The sequence below is a fragment of the Alosa pseudoharengus genome, unplaced genomic scaffold (assembly GCF_046254945.1).
Source record: "Alosa pseudoharengus isolate Yale_2024_CS ecotype anadromous, Long Island Sound unplaced genomic scaffold, YU_APseudo_1.1 YU_APseudo_1.1_scf_7, whole genome shotgun sequence".
NCBI classification, from domain to species: Eukaryota; Metazoa; Chordata; class Actinopteri; order Clupeiformes; family Clupeidae; genus Alosa; species Alosa pseudoharengus.
The window spans coordinates 26503753-26525457 of NW_027468859.1; the positions used below are offsets into that span (position 1 = coordinate 26503753).

The 21705-nt window shown below is 39.8% G+C and overlaps 3 protein-coding genes across 3 annotated transcripts; 2 read left to right on the plus strand and 1 right to left on the minus strand.

Annotated features, from left to right (window-relative positions):
- The first annotated feature begins 303 nt into the window (after positions 1 to 303).
- Positions 304 to 7718, plus strand: LOC143109692 (SLAM family member 5-like). The gene is made up of 7 exons (XM_076272494.1): positions 304 to 435; positions 2857 to 2956; positions 3460 to 3759; positions 5182 to 5445; positions 5646 to 5876; positions 6093 to 6174; positions 6317 to 7718. The coding sequence occupies exons 1-7, from the start codon at positions 358 to 360 to the stop codon at positions 6339 to 6341; spliced, it is 1080 nt and encodes a 359-aa protein (XP_076128609.1). The 5' UTR covers positions 304 to 357; the 3' UTR covers positions 6342 to 7718.
- Positions 7719 to 9220: 1502 nt separating this feature from the next.
- On the plus strand, positions 9221 to 11526 carry mrps10 (mitochondrial ribosomal protein S10). Its single transcript, XM_076272180.1, has 7 exons — positions 9221 to 9300; positions 9458 to 9510; positions 10125 to 10191; positions 10339 to 10478; positions 10762 to 10870; positions 10980 to 11069; positions 11199 to 11526. The coding sequence occupies exons 1-7, from the start codon at positions 9229 to 9231 to the stop codon at positions 11289 to 11291; spliced, it is 624 nt and encodes a 207-aa protein (XP_076128295.1). The 5' UTR covers positions 9221 to 9228; the 3' UTR covers positions 11292 to 11526.
- A 2976-nt stretch (positions 11527 to 14502) lies between these two features.
- LOC143109547 (uncharacterized) lies at positions 14503 to 20159 on the minus strand. Its single transcript, XM_076272316.1, has 6 exons — positions 20026 to 20159; positions 18010 to 18095; positions 17637 to 17774; positions 16855 to 16989; positions 15952 to 16065; positions 14503 to 15526 (listed from the first exon to the last, which is right to left on the minus strand). Exons 2-6 carry the CDS (start codon positions 18093 to 18095, stop codon positions 15436 to 15438), a joined length of 564 nt encoding a protein of 187 aa, XP_076128431.1. The 5' UTR covers positions 20026 to 20159; the 3' UTR covers positions 14503 to 15435.
- Positions 20160 to 21705: the final 1546 nt, after the last annotated feature.

Consider the following 21705-nt stretch of genomic DNA (forward strand, 5'->3'; position numbering starts at 1 on the left):
CATCTTGCCTGAAAGGACTGTTCTTCACTCATTCAGGGAAACAACAGGCACGCGTGCACACGCAGAGGAGGAGCCCGCGACTTCTGTACCGCTCTGACGGCGCAACTACGTGATAAGACGGCCAAGACTATATGGGGCACAAGTTCTTTTTAACCAAAGCGACTCCCAATAAGGGAAACAATCAAGGTATAGTAGCTAAGGACAAGTTAGTGCAGCAGTGAGTGCTTCAGGCTACAGTCAAGTGTCAATTCTAGAGGCGGACATCCCGGGTTGAGGAAGTGCTAGTAATCCTCGTACCGTAAGGGAACGTAGGCGTATCTGCAAACAATGTATTCTAAAGGTGTATAATTTAATTAAATGTACATATTTCTGGGACTTTCTTATTCACTCGTTCAAATGTTCCTAAAACAGCAGAGTTCACACAGTTCTCACCAGGTGAGTGAAAGAATGGTCATTTCAGATGTTTTTTCCAGCACTTCATAACACTCTCATAGTTTGAGAACTTTAAACTATTTGTGATATTGCTTGTTCACACTTGTTAAACTATTTGTTAATTGCTTGTTAAGTTCAGAGTTGAATAAAATATACTTTTAGGAATGCTAAACTTTAGGAATTCTTTTTTATTAGTATTATTTCATTTGAGCTCTTTCCATGTTGAATTACATTTTATATTGATATGGCATGATGGCAATACAAAATAAACAGCTAACAATGGTATTAGATTGCAATAGCCTATGATTAAATATATATCTTGCCTGTGCCTGTTGAGGTGTCCACGACCATGGCATCCTTGACAGGGACAACAAGGAGGTAGACATTGTGCGGACATTTTTGCCCATTAACAGACCCCAACTTAGGTAGACTGCTGATGTTCACAGCACTAAGGTATTTACTGTTACTGACATACTCCGAATCTCTGGCTCTCTCTTAGAGCCAGGCATAGTGAGCTGGCCCTCCGAAGAAAAAGTTTGGGGACCACTGTCCTAACCGGATGCGATGCGAACATTAGCGATAAAATCAGTTTAATTTTATTGTTTCCAATTGGAGTGTACTGACTGCAAGTGACGCGAGCAGCGTGATGCGTTTTGGAGAACTTTTCTTGGACGCCCAGATAGACAATAGCTACATCATAGGAGTGATTAACGTCAAAAAATATAGACTGGAGTAATTCAACATTTGACGCCTATGTTTAGTGTTCTAAAGACGTCAAATAGCCCGTTATAGTCACCCAATTGATAGTAATGAGCCAGAGGTGAACACACATGGATGGCTATAAAAACTGCGCTTTCAATTAAATACGACAAAATACTTATAACCCTTGAGCCAGCTCCTTCCTATGTGATCTCCCTGGCAGTGTGTGTTTGCTCCTCCAACAGCATGGCATACCTGGTTACTGCCCAAAAATGTCCTTAAATGGCCATAAATGCCCGTATGTTTGTGTGAAAGAATGCAAGAGGGGTGATATGAGATGTAAAAAGGGAAAATGATTATAATGATCTAATGATTCATCACCGCAGTATCATCAAGGCACCTCAGGCTGAAGCCACTCGAGCTAGGTAAAACCAATTGTTTTCGGGGGTTTTTCCATACCGACAGTACGGTGACCTCGAGAAATAAATATCTGTAAAAAAACTTGCCGGATTTCTCCTTTAACTTACTCAAGTCTGTCATATGTGCAGGGGCCCTGCTAGATAATTTGGGCCCTGTGATAGACAATAATTCTGGGCCCACCGATAATATATTGTAGCCTATTATTATTAGAGGGGGGGGGGGGGGGGGGCGCTGTCAGTGCTGGGCCCTTACAATCATTCTACTCCACCCGCCAGCAGCACCCCTGCATACGTGAGTCCCCAGACTGTGATACGTGAGTGAGTCCCCAGACTATTCACAAAGTGAATGAGTCTGGGTTTAACCAGGCTAAGTTATAAGTATAAGTATATATACTCCTTTGATCCCGTGAGGGAAATTTGGTCTCTGCATTTATCCCAATCCGTGAATTAGTGAAACACACTCAGCACTCAGTGAAGTGAAGCACACACTAATCCCGGCGCAGTGAGCTGCCTGCAACAACAGCGGCGCTCAGGGAGCAGTGAGGGGTTAGGTGCCTTGCTCAAGGGCACTTCAGCCATGCCTACTGGTCAGGGTTCGAACCGGCAACCCTCCGGTTACAAGTCCGAAGCGCTAACCAGTAGGCCACGGCTGCCCCTAATTTGTAAGTTGTAGCCTATCTGCTCAAACGACCTATGGATCCTTGGTTATATTAAAGAAATCTATCATCTTTGTGTCAGTTATTTCCAGCAAACCAGAGGAATAGGGCCTATGACAGTAGGACTAATGTGGGAATTGTGGTGTGTTCATTGATTGCCAAATTGTAGCCTACACGAGTTGCAAGCACTTAGCAAATTCTGGTTAGTATGCATAGCCATGTTGCATTCCATGCGACTAAGTTCATAATATGAATCACTAGTGTAGGACTAGAAGGCTGAGTGGCCTATAGTGTATTGGGAATGGGTATCTGCTGCCAGTCAATCTTTTGCATATCTCTGTACTACAGCTTACTACTGTACTCTTTCATCTGAAGAAATGTCTTTTATCTTCTCATCTCAGAAAGACATCCAGGATTTTCATTTGTGGTACCACCATGGGGAATGACCCATCCCTCTGTTTTTTCTATTGATTATTAAATTAATTATTATTTTTCTTTTTTCAAGTGAAGGCATTATGGCTACATAGTTCAGTTATTGCTGTTTCAGTACACCTGCCTTTTTATGTCCGGATTGTCTGTTTCTTTTTCTAAAATGACTGTGTAATGAAAATGAAAAATGTTCACTGTTTCTGTCTTCTCTTTTTTGACAGACACTTGGGCAGGGATTTTGCTGCCCAGCAGGGATGATGATGTCACTAGCTCTTTACTTTTCTATCCTTTTTCTTCTGGATGGGAATTTGGGATCTCAAGGTAAAAGCAACTGCTGCTTTTTGTTTCCTGAATCCATAGTTTCCTAGTTTAGTCCTCCCCTAGTGAAGTATAGGTATCCTTGAGGTAAAATGCTCTTTTGTGTCAAGAAAGACCTTTGTCGTCCTCAATATAGAAATCATGCAGACCCCAAATCATAATAAACTTTACTTGAAATGAAATGGCAGTTTGAGAGCTACAATGAATGTTTTGTATAGAAAGGGATCACAAGAGCACACACAAATGTTGAAGTTGCATGTCTTTTTTTTTTTGTTCTAAATAGCGCAGCAAAAACCTAACATTTCAATGGTTTACATTTTCATCCGTGTCAAATGTTTTGTATGTTTGAACTATTTCAGTAACTTCAACAGCTATGCAGTACTACTCTAGACAAGACTCATGGAACCTTTGTGAACCTTTTCTTGCATTTATGTAACATCCTTTCACGTGTCACCAGTCAGGAGCAGTATTTGTTATATTCCTTCTTTTCCCCACCCTTTCCCCAGCCATTTCAGATAAGAGTGTATATGGCACGAAAGGTGGGTCCATCACGCTTCCAATGGATCAGCTCCCTGAGGGAACAAACATCACCTCAGTGATCTGGAAGCACAACCAGGATAAAGCTGCAGAGTGGTATGAAGGAGAAGAGGCCCCAACTTACTTTGGCTTCTTTAACGCCACAACTGCATTGGATATGGAAACCTGGGCCCTTACCATCTCAAACCTGGAGCCACATTTCAGTGGAAAGTATTCAGCTGAAGTGAACCACAAAGACCCAACTCAGAGTATGACCCTTGCTGTTATTTGTAAGTAATACCAAAAATGGTCTTTCTTGAAATTAATTGGAATAATGGAATTCACAGGTGATTTCTAGACAATGCAAAGGCTCACTGAAATCCATTTGACTCTATCTACCACCTTCTTACCACAGAGGGTGAAGCACAGTTGATTGAAATTACAATTGTGATTACAAATGCAATTTGATGGTAATTTTGATACCATAGATTTAAAAGAGACCCAGTCAGACCAATAGTATGAAAAATCAGGAACAGAGTTTATTTACAATGATGAGCATCAAGGGAGAGACAGCATGACTTCACCTAAAGATCCATCAGCTGCTCTAACTAGACAAGGAAATAGTTAGGGTTTAAGTATCCTTCCAGGCTCACGGGAGATGGCGTTGGTCATCCCATCTCACGTGGACTACACTGAATCAGACCCTGATTAGTGGCAGCCTGGCAATCCGGAGCAGATAGCTACTGACGCAGCCATGCAGAACAGTGAAACACTGCAAAGTCATAATATTCCTGCTTATCTCTAAACACAGTCACACACAGATATACACAGGGACAGTACAGATATCATACAGTCATTACATAGAATCATACTTTTAGTATCAAAGTGACCCACTAATGAGAAATGCAGAACATTAAACCACATATTGGAATATTGGACATAATGCAGAACATTAAACCATATATTGGAATGTTGGACATAATGTTCTATTCCACTTTCTCTCAAATGAAAGTAGCATAATTATGCACCTGTGAAAACATGCACAGAGTGTTTGGGACAAACAGTGTCAGCATTTTAGAAGTAACATATTAATTATCTGTGTGTTTAGACAAAGAAACACTAAAATGTCCACTGTAACTCAAATGTTTGTCCATCAGTCTGTCAGACAGAGCTCAATCAAGATATATCCAAAACATTTTTACAGTTATTTAAAAGTGTCATGGCTATTCAGTGCAAAACAAGTTACACAAGAATATTTTTAGATATTGGTGTATTTGCAACAATAACCTTAATTATGCATATTATATCCCATATACACATAAAATCACTAATATTTCTTGCAGTGCAGACTGTGTAACCATCAGTAGGATTTAAAATACTTCAGATAAGATATGTAGACAGGCGATCTAATACTAAAACTAGCTGTTCTTATGAATTATGGTTTGTATATTATGGTATTTGTTTATTTTCATTAGGCTATTGATCATTGATATTGCATTGACATTATTGTTTATTATTGCTATTTTCTTTAATGTACTCTTACCAACATTTTAAAACTTATTTTTGCATTGTTGTTATTTGTAAGTCGATGTGGACTAAAGCCCCTGCTAAATCATATAACCATAACCTTTGTCTTGCTAGATTCCAGAATTTTCCTTCAAGATTTGCGGTTTATAAATCAGACCTGCTGATGAATTCACTTTATTCTACAGGTGCTGTTATGCATAGAGGGATAGGAGAGTCCATCACTCTGTCTGTAGACAAATCAAATGTACACACTGTTCAGTGGATGCACAACAACACAGTCATTGCTCAAATGGATAAAGGGGAGCCACCAAGCTGTCTTTATGACAACATGGCACTGGACAATAAAACATTTGGTCTAACCATATCAGACCTTAAGCTAAATGCTACAGGCATATATGAGTTTAAAGCGGACGGCCTTGACACAACACTCTACCAGATTGATGTATTTGGTGAGTAAGATTTGTGAGCAGACTGGCTATCCCTTGAGTGCTCTTTTCCAACATTAAACAATGACCGTAAAGACTAAGTTGAAAGTTGATGACGATGGATAAATACCAAGTCTTATATTGTGTTGCTTTAATATTAGAAGTTCACTGAACGTAAGTCTAGGGAAACTTAATTGCATTAAATAATTGTTACATTTTTGCAGATCTTGTCCAGAAGCCCATTATTATACGATACTGCAACTCCACCAGCTGTACACTACACTGTACTGGGTCTAATAACACTCGGTACACCTGGACTGATAACAAAGGACATAAGGTGTTTGGCTCTGTTTGGGTTGTGGAGAAGAGTGAACACCTGGATGTGATCTACACGTGCAATTCCAGTAATCCAGTGAGCTGGAAGATTAACAGAATCTCGGAGAGAGATATTTTAGGTTGGTGAAGAGATTATGTCTGATTTTGAGAATGCCCTTGGATAGTTTTTTAGAATATCATGGGGAAAATGTAAAGCCTGCCACACACCAGCGTTGAAATAGGGTTGTCAGTGCATTCTATCATAACCCTGCACACCGGCAGCACAGCAAATTACATCACTATATGTAAAAGACAGAGATGTTTACATAATTATATTATTTCTTTTCCTTTTGCAGAATTCTGCAGAATTGGCAGACATCATTGGGCTTTGGTACCAGTGCTTCTCCTCGCAATACTGCTCCCACTACTAATTTGGAGGTATGTTTACTTTTTTGCTCATTGCAACAAAGATATTTATAAGGGTAGCACTCCAAACTCTTTTATAGGCCTACCATTCTGGAAATAGGAATCGTGTATTTTGGGCAATAAGTAGCAATGCCATATTTTGTGTATGTTAAAGGTGCTCTTGGGTGGACTGCGATTGATGGAATTGGCCATAGCTGGATGTGTCAACGCTCCTGCCTAACTGAGGGACTGCTATACCAGCCAAGGGTGTCTCCGCTTCGGTGGTCATTGGCTAGAAAGGTCACCGTTGCAGCTCCCCAGCAGTGGCCTGAGAGCCTGGGGTTGTTGGAGGTGTTAAAGGGACACCAGACAAGCCTGATGCCTTTTCTCTACGAAGCTCCTCCTAGCGTCTGTACGTGTCGATACGTGTGCGAGCCCTCGCTTGCCCTGAAGCTCTTTTCCTTTTCTTTGCATCCTTGCTTCCGCCAAGGGTTTTTCGCTGTTTCTTCGCCGGCTCTGCCATTATACACACGTTTGCAACAATCGCTCGTTAGGCTGTGCTGGGGATGCAGGATACACTGATACACTGATACACTGATTTGCATTGAGCTCAATGAGCATCAAACCAGCTAATAGGCTAACTGAAATAACACCCATGCCAATCTCTAGGTATGGTGAAGGGTATGTGATGATGTGGGGCTATTTTAATTCCAAAGGCCAAGGTAACTTTATCAGGATGCACAGTATTCTGGATCCATGAAATAACTGGCCTTTAAAAATACAAATCTGCCTGTCTCTATGGGAATTTAACATAGGGGGGCCAATACTTATGACCCCTGTATTTTAAGGAAGAACATTTATTTATTTATGATACATTATTCATTCACTAAGAAAATTGGTGTCCTTAAAGGTTAGATATTTCCTCATTTTTCACTTAAGGCATTAAGATCAATTTCCAAAAGATGATTTTATATTCCTCTTTTCAGTCAACTTTAGCATGGGTGCCAATACTTTTGGCCAGCACTGTAAAACTGTTTAGAAAGTGGATTGTTCCTATAACTACGTTCCTGTAACTACTTGGTGGGAAAGTGGCTCATGTCCCCTCCACAGTTAACCCTTGAAGACCTGGGCTATTTCCAGTGTAATTGTACTATCCTTACTACTTAACATCTTATGTTGGTCATTGTAAGGGTCATCTATACATGCTATATCTTGTTATTTTTCTGGACTGGATTGTTTTCATGTTTTTTGAATTCATGTCACCAGGAAGTGTCAGTAGAAATATCTATCAATGCGTGTAGGTGGGATTGCCTGGAATCTGGCAATAAAAGACTCATGATCTCTGCATTTGTGACCTGAAGTAACCTGTGCTTGCATATGTGCAGATGTCATGTATTATTTTGTGGAGGAAGAGTTAGACTATCTCATGTTGTTGACCATTTAGGCAAGAATAAATGAACAAACCTTATAGAATCAGCTTGATGAGAACCGTTAAGAACCAGAACTCTGCTCTGTCAAACTGGGCTGAAACCAGCGTCTGTTTAGGAGCACAAAAACACATACATATTGAAAACACAGTTACGCTCTTGCAAAGGCTATTGATAGATTTCATTTCCCTTCTATTTACCATTAATAAACTGATTTTGCACAATTTCTTCAGATATGATGTTAATACATGGGGCCAAGCTATTGGAATTAATCTTTTCTTCATTCTGGCAGATTAAAGCATGAACCAATTCTAATTCATTGGGTTAATTACCTTGAGACATTGTTGACCAATTTTGTTTGGTACATACAGGATATATTTAAAGTCTTGTTGAGTAGCTATGTGATGCACCTCATTTTTTCTCACATGAACATTTTAGGAATAGATGTTTTTAATACTCTGTCCAGTAGGAGGCAGTAACACGTAGGGCGACTCGTGAATGCACAAAGCCATAGGACCTTGTTATGTTCTTCACAAGGAAAAAAATTAACCAAGAATGAAAAATAATGGTATCTGGTAAAGAACTGGAGAGGGTTGAAATCTTTAAATACCTGGGAGTCTGGTTTGATAAAGGTTGACATAGACACAACACATCCAAAAGATGGTAGATAAATGTAAAAGGATACTAAATGTGATGAAGTGTCTGTGTGGGGTAGATTGGGGTGCTACAAGGTCAGCGTTAAAAAAAACATCTGTACATGCCTAATAAGATCAGTGTTTGACTATAGCTATATAGCATATGGGTCAGAGACAAGCAAACTTGATGGTAGCACAATCAAGCAATAAGGATAATCAGTGAAGCAATAGAAACTTCTCCAGTAGCTGCAATTCAGAGGTGGGGGAGATGCCCCTGCATTTGAGGAGGGACCGGCTGGCACTGGTATACTGGGCAAATATCAGGGGACATAAAGAGAACCACATGTCTCAGACAGTCTTAAGGGAATATATGAAAAACAATGCAGATATGGATGTGAAATACGGTAAAGCAGAGATAAAAAAGTATGGCTAAAACCATTAAAAAGTGGCAACATATCTGAGACAATGGGTGCACAGGGTCAGGGAGACATCTATATAGGGAAGGTGGGAATATACAAGGGAAAGTGGGAAAAGACACACACACACAGGTCTAGACAGGAAGAAATTGTACCGACTAGGATGAGGCTAGGTCATACAAAGCTGAATAGCACACTGTTTTTAATGAGAAAACATGTTGGTGGAAATTTTGAGTATTGCCAGAGCCATATACCTGAAACTGCATGTAGTAATTGACTGTCATAAATACAATCTGGCTACTTGTTACTCAGCAGAAAATAATGCGTCTCTAGATATTAAGACCTTATTGCAAAGAAATTCAGGGGAAATCTTTGATTTCTTACTTTCTTTTTTGAAAAACACAACCCTTTTTAAAAGGATATAAACTTTATTTTATTTGTTTGTTTTGCTTGTTTGTTTGTTTTATAAAACAGTACAGAATAGTCAGTGACTCCTGTTCCTCACTCCAGTCCAGTGGTGGCGGTAATGCACAAGAAATAGTTGCCAACTGCCAATAAAACAAGAAGAAGAAGTAGAGAGAGAGAGAGAGGAATTCTGGGATATCAGTCATGGCGGCTCCCATAATAATGCTCGGGAGAAATGCTGGGGCAGTTGCGAGGACAATTTTCAGGACATCACGGGTAAAACACACGTTAAAACAGTGAATATAGTGTCCTTTCATGTATTCCAATGTTGTTTTTACTGAGTTTTGTTTGAGGCGATGTTTCTGTGTCATGTTATGATTGACTGGAGTTAGACTGTCTAAACAGTGAACACTGACATCTCTATCCATCGTAGGCATTACATCAAGTGGGCATTTGTGGACTATATGACAGACCAGCTATTTTCAGGTTTGTATTTACAGTATCTAGGTATTGCTTTAAGGGTTGTATTTGTAAATATGACTTGCCGTCATTATAATTATTGACATCGAAGGATAACTATGGATAGATAATATGGTTAAAAATATATATATATATTCCGAGGAAAAAATTCGGTATTACGATTATGCAATAACTTTTAAGTATCAGTAGGCTATTTATTTTTAATAGCAACGAAGAATTAACCTATCATACTGTCCGATGAAACAACCCTTACAATAATAAACTGCAGTTATGAGAAGTAGCCTACATTGCAGAACAATGATCTGTCCAAAACATTGCCTTCCTTCAGTAAAGTGCAGTATCATGCGACTTTTTCAAGTTCGATATTGCATTTCCAGCATATGCACTGCACATAATTCCTCTAAAACTGTTGTTTTGATGTTCAGAAAACTATTCAACCATTCAAATGTTACATTTGTTAAAACATTCGAATGTTTATCGTATACCAAGATATGATTCTTCATGTGAATTTGCAAGTTCACGATATTGATGATATTGTGGCAATATTGTAGTGTATGTCACATGTTAAATGTTTACCTACCATTAATGTATAGTGTGCATGGATATCATTTTCTCTTCAGCCAATCATGCCGTTTGCTGTTACCAGCAACTTTCCACATTGCCAGTATCCTCAGAAATGCCCCCGCTGTAAGTTCCATTGACTAACTGGCTTCAGTGATGTTAAATGCCAGCTGTAATATTCAACATACCTTTTTCATACTCACTCAAAGTAGCCTGGCATATGTTAGTCATATATATATATATATTTTTTGTGTGTGATTTATTCCTTGTAAGATCACAGTCACAGATGAACCAGATGCCCTCTATCAGAAGGTTGAAGTGCTGGTGAAGGGCCATGACAAGGCTGTTCTTGACAGTTATGAATTCTTTGCCACCATGGCTGCCAAAGAACTGGGCATTGGTCTCAGCAAAGTGTGAGTAGAAAGCTACACCATGGCATTTTCTAATACTAATTAAAGGAGAATTCCGGTGTCATTTCCACACTTTAGGTCAATATCACACCGGAATTCTCCTTTAAGTTAAAGTTAAAACCTATATCCTATAATGGTGAATAGGATTTGTGATGATATAAAAACACTGCTTCTTAGTATTAAGTCTTCAAGTGATGATGTTTCATTAGGTATGCTATGATCAAAGTATAGCATTGAGGTTTTTAAAATAATTTTTCTGCGTCTTGCTTTTTTGGTTACTTTGTAGGTATGAGCCACCCAAACACATTGAGAGGTTAACATTGCTGAAATCTGTGCACATCTTCAAAAAACATAGGGTTCAGTATGAGATGAGAACTCATTTCAGATGCATTGAGGTGAGTGGATAATTGCATCAAATAGGTGTGTGTATGCGCGCCTTTTATTGATATGTAAGCTGTATTCATATGAATTAGTCCTCTGAGGCCAGTTTTCTCTTATTGATAGCTGTCGAGAATAACAGGATCCACAGCGCAAGTATACTTGGAATACATTCAGAGGAATCTCCCAGAAGGTGTAGCCATGGAGGTGACAAAGGTAAGTCCAATATTGCCCAGAGTTATGTTTATGGGAGGTTATGTTTATGCGACATATTGTTTAAAAAAAGCAATTCCTTAGAACTCCGTAGTCATTCTACAACTTATACTATCTGTCTGTGGCCCATAGACTGCCATAGAGAAGGTTCCAGAACATATCCAGAAGCCCATGTGGGATGAAGTCCCAACAAAAGAACAAGAACAAGAACAAGCAAGCCAGTGAGTGGAGAGTGAAGAGCATCAGCAGAATGTCTCAATCCCTTCTTACCTGCTCTTAAGTTTGAAGAGTGGCCTCCAAACCTTTAGTCCAAATAAGCTGCATTTTGTGGCATTTGGACATTTCTGTGTCATTGTCAACAGAGAAAGTATAATGCATTTATGTGTATTGCAGAACTGTTCATTTGTTTTAATATAATTTTCTGTTAAATATTTGTTTTATTAAATCATTGAAGAAAATACATTAGTCTTTGGTCTGTTCTTATTGACTGCTCAGTGGTCATCCTTTGATAAATATCTACAGGAGCAGAAGCAATATGCTGTATGCCCCATGCAGTTTAAATATCTATTGCATGTAATAATTGATCTCTAAATCCTGCTCGTTTCTCTCATAGTGCTGTAGCTCCCTCTAGAGGTGCAGCTTTGCGCCATATTGAAACAGTAGGTTTTTTATTATTATATTATTTCAGAAGATTTTATGTTTCAAGTCATTAATTCAGTGTTTCAAGTTATTAATGTTGAACGAACCATCTAGCTCCAGGTTAAGTAAATCTGTATGATACTGACCGGTAAGTGAGCTCAGTACCTTTCTGGAAGCCGAAATCTTTTTAATTTGCATGTTGACATTTTAATGAAGCTTAAATGAACTGTCGTTCTATTGCCAAAACGGTGTTTGATAATAAATTCAGGACCATTTTAAAAAGAACGCAAAAGGCAGTTTATACATGCTTATTACGTCTTTCACCATGTTCCATATTTTAGCAATGCGAGGGCAAGATGTTATATTACAGTGCTTGCTAAGGACTTGATGCCCCCCCCCCCCCCCCAACTGTTGATGAGCTGGGCAGTCTCAAAGATCAACCCTCATGAGGACTTAACAGAGGCTGTCGAATGGGCAAAACAAAGGTCACATACTAATCCAGCACAGGAAAAACCCAATTAACGCTTGCTCTAAAGAGCCAAAAGTCTACACTGATAAATACAGACGTAGGTTATCAGGACCCAATAAACCTATACTTTTGTGTGAAATAGAGAATCACAGGATATAAAATGCACAAAAGATTCCATCCTTGCACAATCACAATTGAAATATTGTTTAACAAAATATAAATACAAAACAATAAATAAAAACAATTGAGAGGTTTATAATATATTTTAATGAGTGCAAAGAACAAAGTACAAAGTAGTGCCTCTAAGTTATATGAAAATCACTAAACAAACCCGAGTCTCCATTTATACGACTTTCCCAAAAATACTGTCCTTTTGCCGTCTTCTGCTCTCTGATTTCAGCTCATCTGGAAAGGCTTCCTGCTGCCTGAGCCCTCTGGCTGCATATGAACTCATGCATGCACTATATGCAGTGCTATGAGTGAGTCATTTTTGATGACTCACACTGAGCAGAGCTCTCACACAATTCACACTAAAGCTACAAGCAGGATGTAATAACTCATCCTTTTCCCTTATTGCTTTTATCTTATATGAGATATATGACACTTTTGCAAATATCTCTTTATCATTGCTTATGAGGATAAATAAAAATAGCTGGAGGCAGTAAGAAGATAGGGTGAATCATTCATTTACATCTCACTAGTTAGCCCCTATACTGTTTATGAGTATACAGATACACCAAGCCTGCAAAACAAAGAAAGTCACGCTCTGGGGATTAAACTTGCTGAAGAGCAGAGGTTTGTTTCTCACCTGGACAGTGTTAGTGGACGAGTGACCACAGTTGCACGTCCCTGGGAAGGGGACGTGGAAGAAGAGGAGGAGGGGGAGAGAGAGAGGAAGGCCTGCTTCCGCATCGCACCGCCTTGGAAAGGGTGACTAAGTGCGCCCCTTCAGGAGACAATAACAATCAGTCTGTCATCACTGTTAGAGGCAGCAGCACAGCCAACAGCAGAGAAGAGAAGCATTCAGTTGCAGAGGAGGGAAGATAACAGAAGAGGCTGAAGATCTTATACAAAAAGGTGCAACACCTGTTACGAGCCAATTGGAAAAGTCTTGTCCAAGGGGCGCTTTGGCTTGCTTTTTTTCAGTACAGTATATTACAGTTAGATTAAATATTATTTCTTGTTATTACTTTTGCATTGAAGTCATAGTCTTGAGGCACATATTTGGTGTATGCCGCTCCTGTCAGTAGATTAGAATACATGGACTGAAACACAAATGTGCCATAATACAGTACTGGTATATTCCATAATACAAGTCTTATCATATTGTGAGGTGTTTAACAGAGTTTTCTTAGGCCATATGATGACATATCAACTCCAAAGACCAATAAATATACTGTATGTTTACATTTCACAAGTATATACTGTAACACTTAAATGTAAAACATTAAAATACACAAGGCCTGTATGATTATAAATAGTTGCCAAAGTTTTTAGTGGCTAATGTATTGCTTGCATCCTTCTAATAATTCCACCTCCACATGAGATCATTCTTATTGCTTGGACAAGAAAAAAACTTTTTCCTCCTCATCAGAGGCATTGCACCTTTGCATGCATTTCCATACACAGGACTGAATTCAGATGTGTGTGTGTTTTTTAAAAAAAAAACACCATGAGCAGAGCGGATCACATCTTAAAGTATTGTGATGATTATTCACATTAAACAGTGAGATTGACTCTGGATGAAAGATCTCCTTTAGAATGCTTTGAAAGTCCAGCACACAGTTGCAGTTCTATATCTACTGTTTCAGAGTAAGAACTTTCTTGTCAATTTTAACTGTAACTGTGAATCACAATCCTTGAGCTTTCATAGAGTAATTGATTAATGCAGACATTAATATATCACAAATATCAATTTTATTCTAACATGTCACAGCCCTCTTCTTGTTCAATCTCTTGTCTCAGCCCAAGTAATCTTTCTTTTCACAAATATATGTAGGTCTGTGTATTTTGAAATCAAATGTTTCATATTCCTAATGGGTTCTTGGTCCTCCAACTTCACTTACAAATGAGGCTTAACCTCATATGTTGTAGAACATTATATCTAATGACAGATCATCTCTATAAGGAGTGGAAAATACAATATTTCAATATTATTATCTATAATATTCAAATTAAATACAAGTGCAATATGTACATTCATTGACATAGCTTTCAAATTGTGGTCACCGTTTCCTTAGTGACTTGTACTTGGTGTGAGTTAGATGTCCAAAGGACAAAGAACGGACATTCTTATGCTGGCTTTGAATAAACAGTAAAAAAGAAGAGTTCAGGATATTTTAACTTTATTTTTTTCACGACTAGGTCAAATCTGTTGTCCGTTTACCAAGCGTACATTCACAAATCCACAAGTGAAGGTATTATAACATTTCAATACTGAACACATACTTTACACTATTTTAAAGCAATTCAGTCCTTTGATTTGCCTTAAAGTACAAATGCATATATGCACTGTTTCGGCATTTAATGGTATTTCACTATTATATAATATTTCTTATATATTAACTCACTCCACAGTTTGGGTTGTTGAACACAAACATGAATGGTTTCATACAGCAATATTCAAATAACTTAAAGGTAGCTGCACATTAATGATAGAAAAGATCACTTCCATTGGATCAAGAATACTTCACAGAGTATGGTTTCACTTGTTGTAGAAGCGCATAAGAGCTTCTGTTGTGACTATGGTGCTAATGTGTTGCCTTGTGAAGTTGAAAAAGTACATCCATGCACTGTCACCAGAGGAAAGTTAAGGAGGCCCAAGGAATCCAGGAATACTGCCATAGGACTGAGAGAGCAGATACAAATGCTATCCTTTCATTTCTTACATTTTCTTACTGCTTAAAATCTTATGGGTTATAAACGACATATTTTAAGGCTCACAGGATAACCACAAACTGGACTGAACAACATTTAAAGGGCTATATTTCTTCATCCTTTCCAGGAAAGTCATTTTCTGGTTTAAATAATGTTTTCACATTAAAAAAAAAAATACTTCATACTTTCTCGCCAATTTGCTGATTCTCAAGGGAGCTTTCTCAAAACAAAGCAAACCTCTCCGGAGCAAACGGTTTCTTTCGGGACGTGGAACGTGGAAAATTTTGGCAGCTATCCAGTCCGAAATATGGGCTGTCTTTGTTTGTTTGTTTGACCGGCGCCCAGTGTTAAGGAAAAGCGCTCAGTTTAAACCAGAGTCGCGTTTTAAAAACGTCGGCCCCTCGGTGGGCCTGCCCACCGCTGACCCCTGCTGGGCGGGGGGTGAGGTGGAGGAGGGGCGGGTCCATTGTGGTAGCTGTATGAAAGGATAAAATCACACATTTGCATTCGGGTGGTCCGCTGTACCTGTCAATCAGCGTGTGTCAAAAGTAGCCTTGATACCTCACATAAAACACAGTACATGTTACCAACTACACTGCAGTCAGGGTGACTATTCATTTCTAATCAATTCAATTGTTTTAAATAATGATTCATGCACTACACTTTTCAGTACCAGTGTCTAGTTTTCATTAGTTCATAGTTCATAGTTTCATAGTTTAATCCTTATTTATTTCTGTTCCCCCCCCCACCCAATTAACCTTACTTCTTGCCCTTTTGATCCAGTCTCAGTCAAAGCACTGCAACATGACGGGGGGAGTAAAGAAAGAAGCAAAGCCATCTGTGCACATGTTGGAAGCAGGGAAGGGGAGAGGAGAGGAGAGATGCCGCATGGCGTCTTACCCTCGTGGGTGGAAGTGTCGCGGGGGGCCTGGGGGACCACTGTGGCCTCGAGGTGGAGGCGGCCGACCGCGAAAACAAGGGGGTCCATGAAGAGGGTGAGGAGGGGGACCATGTCTGTCAGTACACAGGGAGGATGAGGAAGATATTTGCATAAAGTAACTTGATAACTTTTTGGGAAATAAGCTTACTTGCCATCTGACCCCCTGAGTTAGATAAGAGGATATACAGTATACCCTTCTTTTCTCTACGGGTGCATTAACTCAGTCTGACACCGTTAGCCTAGCCCGTTAGCCTAGCTTGGCATAATTCACTGGAAGTGGGTCAAACCAGTTAGCCTGTAGCTTCCTCTTAGCTATAGGTGTGTTCCTTTAAAGTCAGACGTGGTGTCTGAGACACCCCCACACTGGTGGAGGTGGAGTAGGTCCCAGCATGTGCTGCAGTAATTGAAAACTTTACAGACCTTACAAGCTTACAAAGCTGCAACCTTGTTCCCCTGATAATGTAACATTGTAACATTGACAGATTTCCTGATCTCAAATAATTTACAAGGTATGGAAATGTTCTTCTCTGTCCCTTGAATGACACAAACATTAGTGTTGAAGAGTTTGGTTCCAAAATGCTGTATCTCCGTTTTATCTCCGTATATCTCCATTATATCTCTGTATATCTCCGCAGTTGTGGTGTTCCTTGGGGATCAATAAGGTGTCTATCTATCTATCTATCTAGATAAATCAAATAACAATACCCAAATACAGTTTTACTGAAATTACTTGGAAAACAAAATGTTAAAAAAAAACTATTTATGAAAATTCATTAAAATGGTGAATATAGCGTTTTGGAACGAAACTCTTCAATTTTTTTGGAGCTCGCCATCCTGGACCTGGAGAAATTCTCCCACTGTACCTGAGCATGGGGTGATAAGGTCTCAGGTGTAATGGAGGGGGGGGAGGGGGCGGGGGACCCAGACCTCTTGGGCCCCCTCTCATACCCCCCCTGCCTCTGAAGTCTGGATACGGCCGCATTCTTCCCATCCCCCTTCTAGGGACAGACAAAAACTTGTGTCAAAACAACGAAGGAAGTGAGAAGCTGTGGCTGCAGTGTGCAAAACAAGACAGAAAGGATGAAACGTATTGGCCATTAGAGGGTGGAAAGAGGAGGTGTGCTGCGTTTCTTGGTGTTTTATGCCCCAACGTTGTCTTCAAGGCAGCGCTGCCTGGACGGCACTAGGGTTAGGCAGGGGTTAAGGTTAGGGTTAGGTAAGGGGAAGATGGGTGAACGGTAAACTTACTCAAGGTACTGTCTGTATAAATCGTCTTGTAAATAAACTACCAGTGCTTTTTCAAAGTTCTCAATGTCTCGTTTTAAATGTCAAGGCCCTCGGAGTCTACCAATGAAGTATGGAGCTACTTTGAGCCTCGTAAATGGTGTAAAACAGTGAATTATTTGCATGGCTAGGCCGATGCCCAAGGCACCCCCATCGAAAAACTATTGGTAGCATCGGCTAACTAGCGCAGGGGACAAGCCGAGATGAGCTATGAGACATACGTTCACACTCGGTATCATGTTTCAACACACTTTAGGTCAGTATCACACCGGAATTCTCCTTTAAGTCAGCGGTGGCAGCGCTGCCTGGAAGACGACGTTGGGGACATAAAACACCATTAAGCGTGTGCGGCAGTGTGTACCTTATGGGCCCAAATCCATTCATCAAGCCCTCGTGTCCTCGACCCCTGCCGCGCCCATGGGGTCCAAACGCCTTCATCATGCCACGCCCACCGCGGCCCATTCGGCCACCACGTCCACGACCTTTCACCCCGCGGTCTCTGTGAAATAACAAATGTATTGGACTTGTGTAGGGCTACTAGACTGTTCTGAAGATTTTGAACATTATGATATATATAGCATATATATAACATTATAACATCATAATATATATATATATATATAAAGCATATATTACATAATAAACAAAACAAAATACATAAAATCCATATTGTATTTCATATATCATAACGCATAGGACTCTGAAATAGTGTATGAAACACTTTTATGTCTAACCTGTTTTTCGTCTCATGTGCAGTTTCCTCTGTGGGGGCAGCTGGGATGTCTGTTTGCTCCTTCACTTGTTCTGTTTCAACGTCCATCTGTACACAAATACAGTGGCGTAGATGCCTTAGGTCTGACTAACTGTGCTTTACTAAATGTTTTCTTCAGAAATGGAGAAAGCATACAAAATACATTTTATTATATGCTTCACGTTTTATTTAGGTTTTCAGTCAAGGCCTTCACCAAAGAGCAGAAATACTATGTCAAATCGCAAAGCAATTTGATTGCACCAAAACATCAAATTATTACCATTTCAAATGCACACTGACATCGCTGACAGAGAACTGGGGTCAAATACACAGATTTCCTTGTTTCACAACATTTTTTTTTCATGTCTTTGTTTCAGTTAGGTGCACTTCAGGGGCAGATCATGTGTTGAAATTGTTGAAATTGTGGACTGGAAAATGTATATACTGTACATATAGGCTAATAAGAATGCTGGAATGTGTATACATAAGAATGCTGGAATGTATACATATATAGGCTAATACGAATGCTGAAATGTATACACATACAGTATAGGCTAATAAGAATGCTGGAATGTGTATACATATAGGCTAATAAGAATGCTGGAATGGAGGAGGAAGTAGAAGATGTTGTGCTCTTAGATGAGGGGCGAGTCGGCAGAGGGGAATCAGGTGAAGCGATAAAGGCAATCAAAATGACATCAGTGTGCATGCAAAAACACACATACACTTAAACAGCATACAAACACAGGCTCTCGCTCGCTTTCTCTCTATCACACACACACACACACACAGAATTATCTGTAAACAGTGACTCTGACTGGAGGGGGAAATACAAATGAAGCATCCTGAGGGAGGTAATCAAGCAGGAAGAAATGCCAGCACCGATCTCGGTTAGAAAAAGAAATCTGTATAATTTTCCTGCTGCCTTTTACGCTGGATGTATATGTTTAATTATGCCATTTGATTGGTTAAACTATACACCGTGCTTATAACAAGTTTATGCAGTTGAACTTTTCATTAACCCCACTGCCTGAGTCATCTCACCAAACTAGTATTTAGAGAGATTCAAAAGTCAGAAAGAGCATTATGTTGAGTCCACAGCCATCAACTCAAGAGTTCAGTAGACCTGCTGAGAGCTGAGAAGCTCTCAACACGAGATCACACTTCGCCAAAATATCAAAATGTCCCAGTGGAGGAAAGTGTTATGTTTTGTAGGCCACCAAGTTTTGTAGACTTTGGTAGACAGGGTTAATTCTACGAAATGAACGCTGAGTATGTTCCAGGGACGCAGGCCGTCCATTAATATTGATATTACGGAGGATCAACCCATCTGTTGATTTGTGCTCTGGTTTGTTTTATTGATACCTTAAGATATATTTATTTTCTTGGAAAGCCGTTCTTTGATACAGAAAGATGATAATAAAAAATGTAAACATTCAATCATAATTGACCGTGGATTCATTTTATACTAGACCTGTAGCCTATATGAATTCGAGTGTAGGCTATTCCTTCCAGTGTTTCTTCAGCGCGTCGACATTTACTGGCATGGCTAAAACGTTACAGGTAGAACAGTGAAATGGCATAGGATACTACGGGAAAATAAAATTGTTGCCACCGCTCTAATGTTGCGACTACGAGACTGGAAAGTAGCTACCGTTGGAACAGATGTCGTGATTTGAAGTAACGGAACTTAAGTATTTCGCTGAGGAGATATTCCAACAGAAATGGAACGCTCATAAACGCGTAAAAGCGCCTTTTATGTTATGATATGGAGCGTTAAAATAGTCTGGAATGGAATGCCTTGGCATTTCAGTCGACCATATTTGAAGGAATATAGTGTACAGGGATACTGATTAGATAGAAGTCACAGTGTCTGCGCACACCTCTCACATGTAGGTTAATAAAAAAAATCAGATTCTATCAATGTCATCCTTGCGGTTGACAAAAACTGCACTCCAACCTAGTACAAAATAGCGAACGGTAATATGATAAATCTTACCTTGGGGTGCAGAGGGGACAGCGTTTAAAAAATGACAAAACCTTTGCAAATGTGCCTGTTCTATAAAACTTATGAGGTTATAAACATTATATAAAAGAAAAAATATATACCCTATCGGTTAATATGCTTTGAAATGGCGGCGTGTGCCGACCAATACATCCAGCTCAGATTTCTTTGTCAAGAATACATTGTCGCAAGGGTCACGCCCACAGGAAACTAAGTCGGGATGCGGTTGGCTACGGGCAGATGTCATAATGGCCACAATGTGATTGTGGCATTGTTATTGGTGGCATAAACGCACTGCTTTTGAATCCATGTTTGGAATTATTTCAATCCACAGGCTGGGTGACTGGAGTACGCGCAAACTGAACAGTCTATTCTTGCAAAATAAAAAACTTCGTTGTCTCGGAATGAAGGCACATATGTGGTATGTTAGTGCGTGTCAAAATTCCTTTTTACACTGAAGACACCAAATGGTCGCTATTAAAAGTAATATTTTTATTAACACTGAACAATCCACTAAATCAATCACAAAATAGTCTACGGACGACTGACACATCTTCAAGTGCCAAATAACATTAAAACATTATTATTTACATCAGGTGAGGGATGATATTCAGCAAAACAAATTTATACAACATTGAATTATCATCCCATCCTTTACCACAACAACAATAAAGAAAATACGACAAATCCATTGCAGAAAGATAATTTGAAAACTGGACGTCATTACAACGTCAAATCATTCCAAGCATTGCCAGAGGTCACCAGAGCGCACGAAATGACGCATGATTTATGATATCCCAAAGTTCTATTAAATAGCATACAGTTGCTTCTGGGTGTTTCCATGGTAAAGCAGATGACCTCCAAAGAGATTACGAATGGTTGAGAATATCTGAAAGTTCCTTTATGTACTCAATCGTGTACTTCAGTGTCTGGATTTTAGTTAGCGGCTGACCTCTACGGCTATAATCAGGTGGCAGATAGTCACGGAGGTGATGCAAAGCCTCTGCCAAACTTCTCATTCGCATCTTCTCCCTCTCACTTGCCTTGACGCGCCTTTTTGTCGACATCTTGGATTTGGATGTTTTCTGTGGCGTGCGCTGATCTGGACTGTGTCCCAACAGCGTGTAGGGGAAATTGGCGAAATGTTGGTCTCCACCGGCACTCCCAGGCATCTCCGGAGAAGAGCACATCGAATCAAGTGATGATTCCGATGACGAGGCACAATGTACGGTCCGCTGTCCACTTACGAACGCGCCGTCTCCGTTCTTCCATTCCCACTGCTTGAGTAATTTAGCCGTAAGGTCGTCCAAATGCTCTTTCATCATGACCGGAGTATTCGGCTGACTGTCCATGGCGTTCTCAATCAGCGGCTCATCTAATCGAACACAGAAAGCCTGAAGTCTATATACTGCTGGGACCCTCCGGCGATTTATGAGTTCACAGGTACGGCAACAGTTCAAAGAAAAGTTAAGTGCCAAACAGCGACCTTTCGAAGGCCGTCGTTCGTTGACACCAATGTGCGAATGAGACGCAATAGACTACTAATGTGTAAAAGAAAGAAAAATAATTGGATTCCCTTTTGTGGGAAATCACTCTTTAAGTCAGTCTGACCACAATTATCAGTTTGATGCGACCAGAGACAAAAGACAGACGTTGCACCTGGTAGTTTAGCAT

Coding starts and splice junctions, on each gene's coding strand:
- mrps10 (XM_076272180.1), top strand. CDS start 9,229: ATGGCGGCTCCCATAATAATGCTCGGGAGAAATGCTGGGGCAGTTGCG. Junction 9,511..10,124: donor GACAGACCAGCTATTTTCAG/GTTTGTATTTAC, acceptor TTTTCTCTTCAG/CCAATCATGCCGTTTGCTGT. Junction 11,070..11,198: donor TAGCCATGGAGGTGACAAAG/GTAAGTCCAATA, acceptor TGTGGCCCATAG/ACTGCCATAGAGAAGGTTCC.
- LOC143109692 (XM_076272494.1), top strand. CDS start 358: ATGTACATATTTCTGGGACTTTCTTATTCACTCGTTCAAATGTTCCTA. Junction 2,957..3,459: donor TGGGAATTTGGGATCTCAAG/GTAAAAGCAACT, acceptor CCCTTTCCCCAG/CCATTTCAGATAAGAGTGTA. Junction 3,760..5,181: donor TATGACCCTTGCTGTTATTT/GTAAGTAATACC, acceptor TTTATTCTACAG/GTGCTGTTATGCATAGAGGG.
- LOC143109547 (XM_076272316.1), bottom strand. CDS start 18,095: ATGGACGTTGAAACAGAACAAGTGAAGGAGCAAACAGACATCCCAGCT. Junction 16,066..16,854: donor CCTTATCACCCCATGCTCAG/GTACAGTGGGAG, acceptor GTGTACTGACAG/ACATGGTCCCCCTCCTCACC. Junction 15,527..15,951: donor CGACACTTCCACCCACGAGG/GTAAGACGCCAT, acceptor CCTTTCATACAG/CTACCACAATGGACCCGCCC.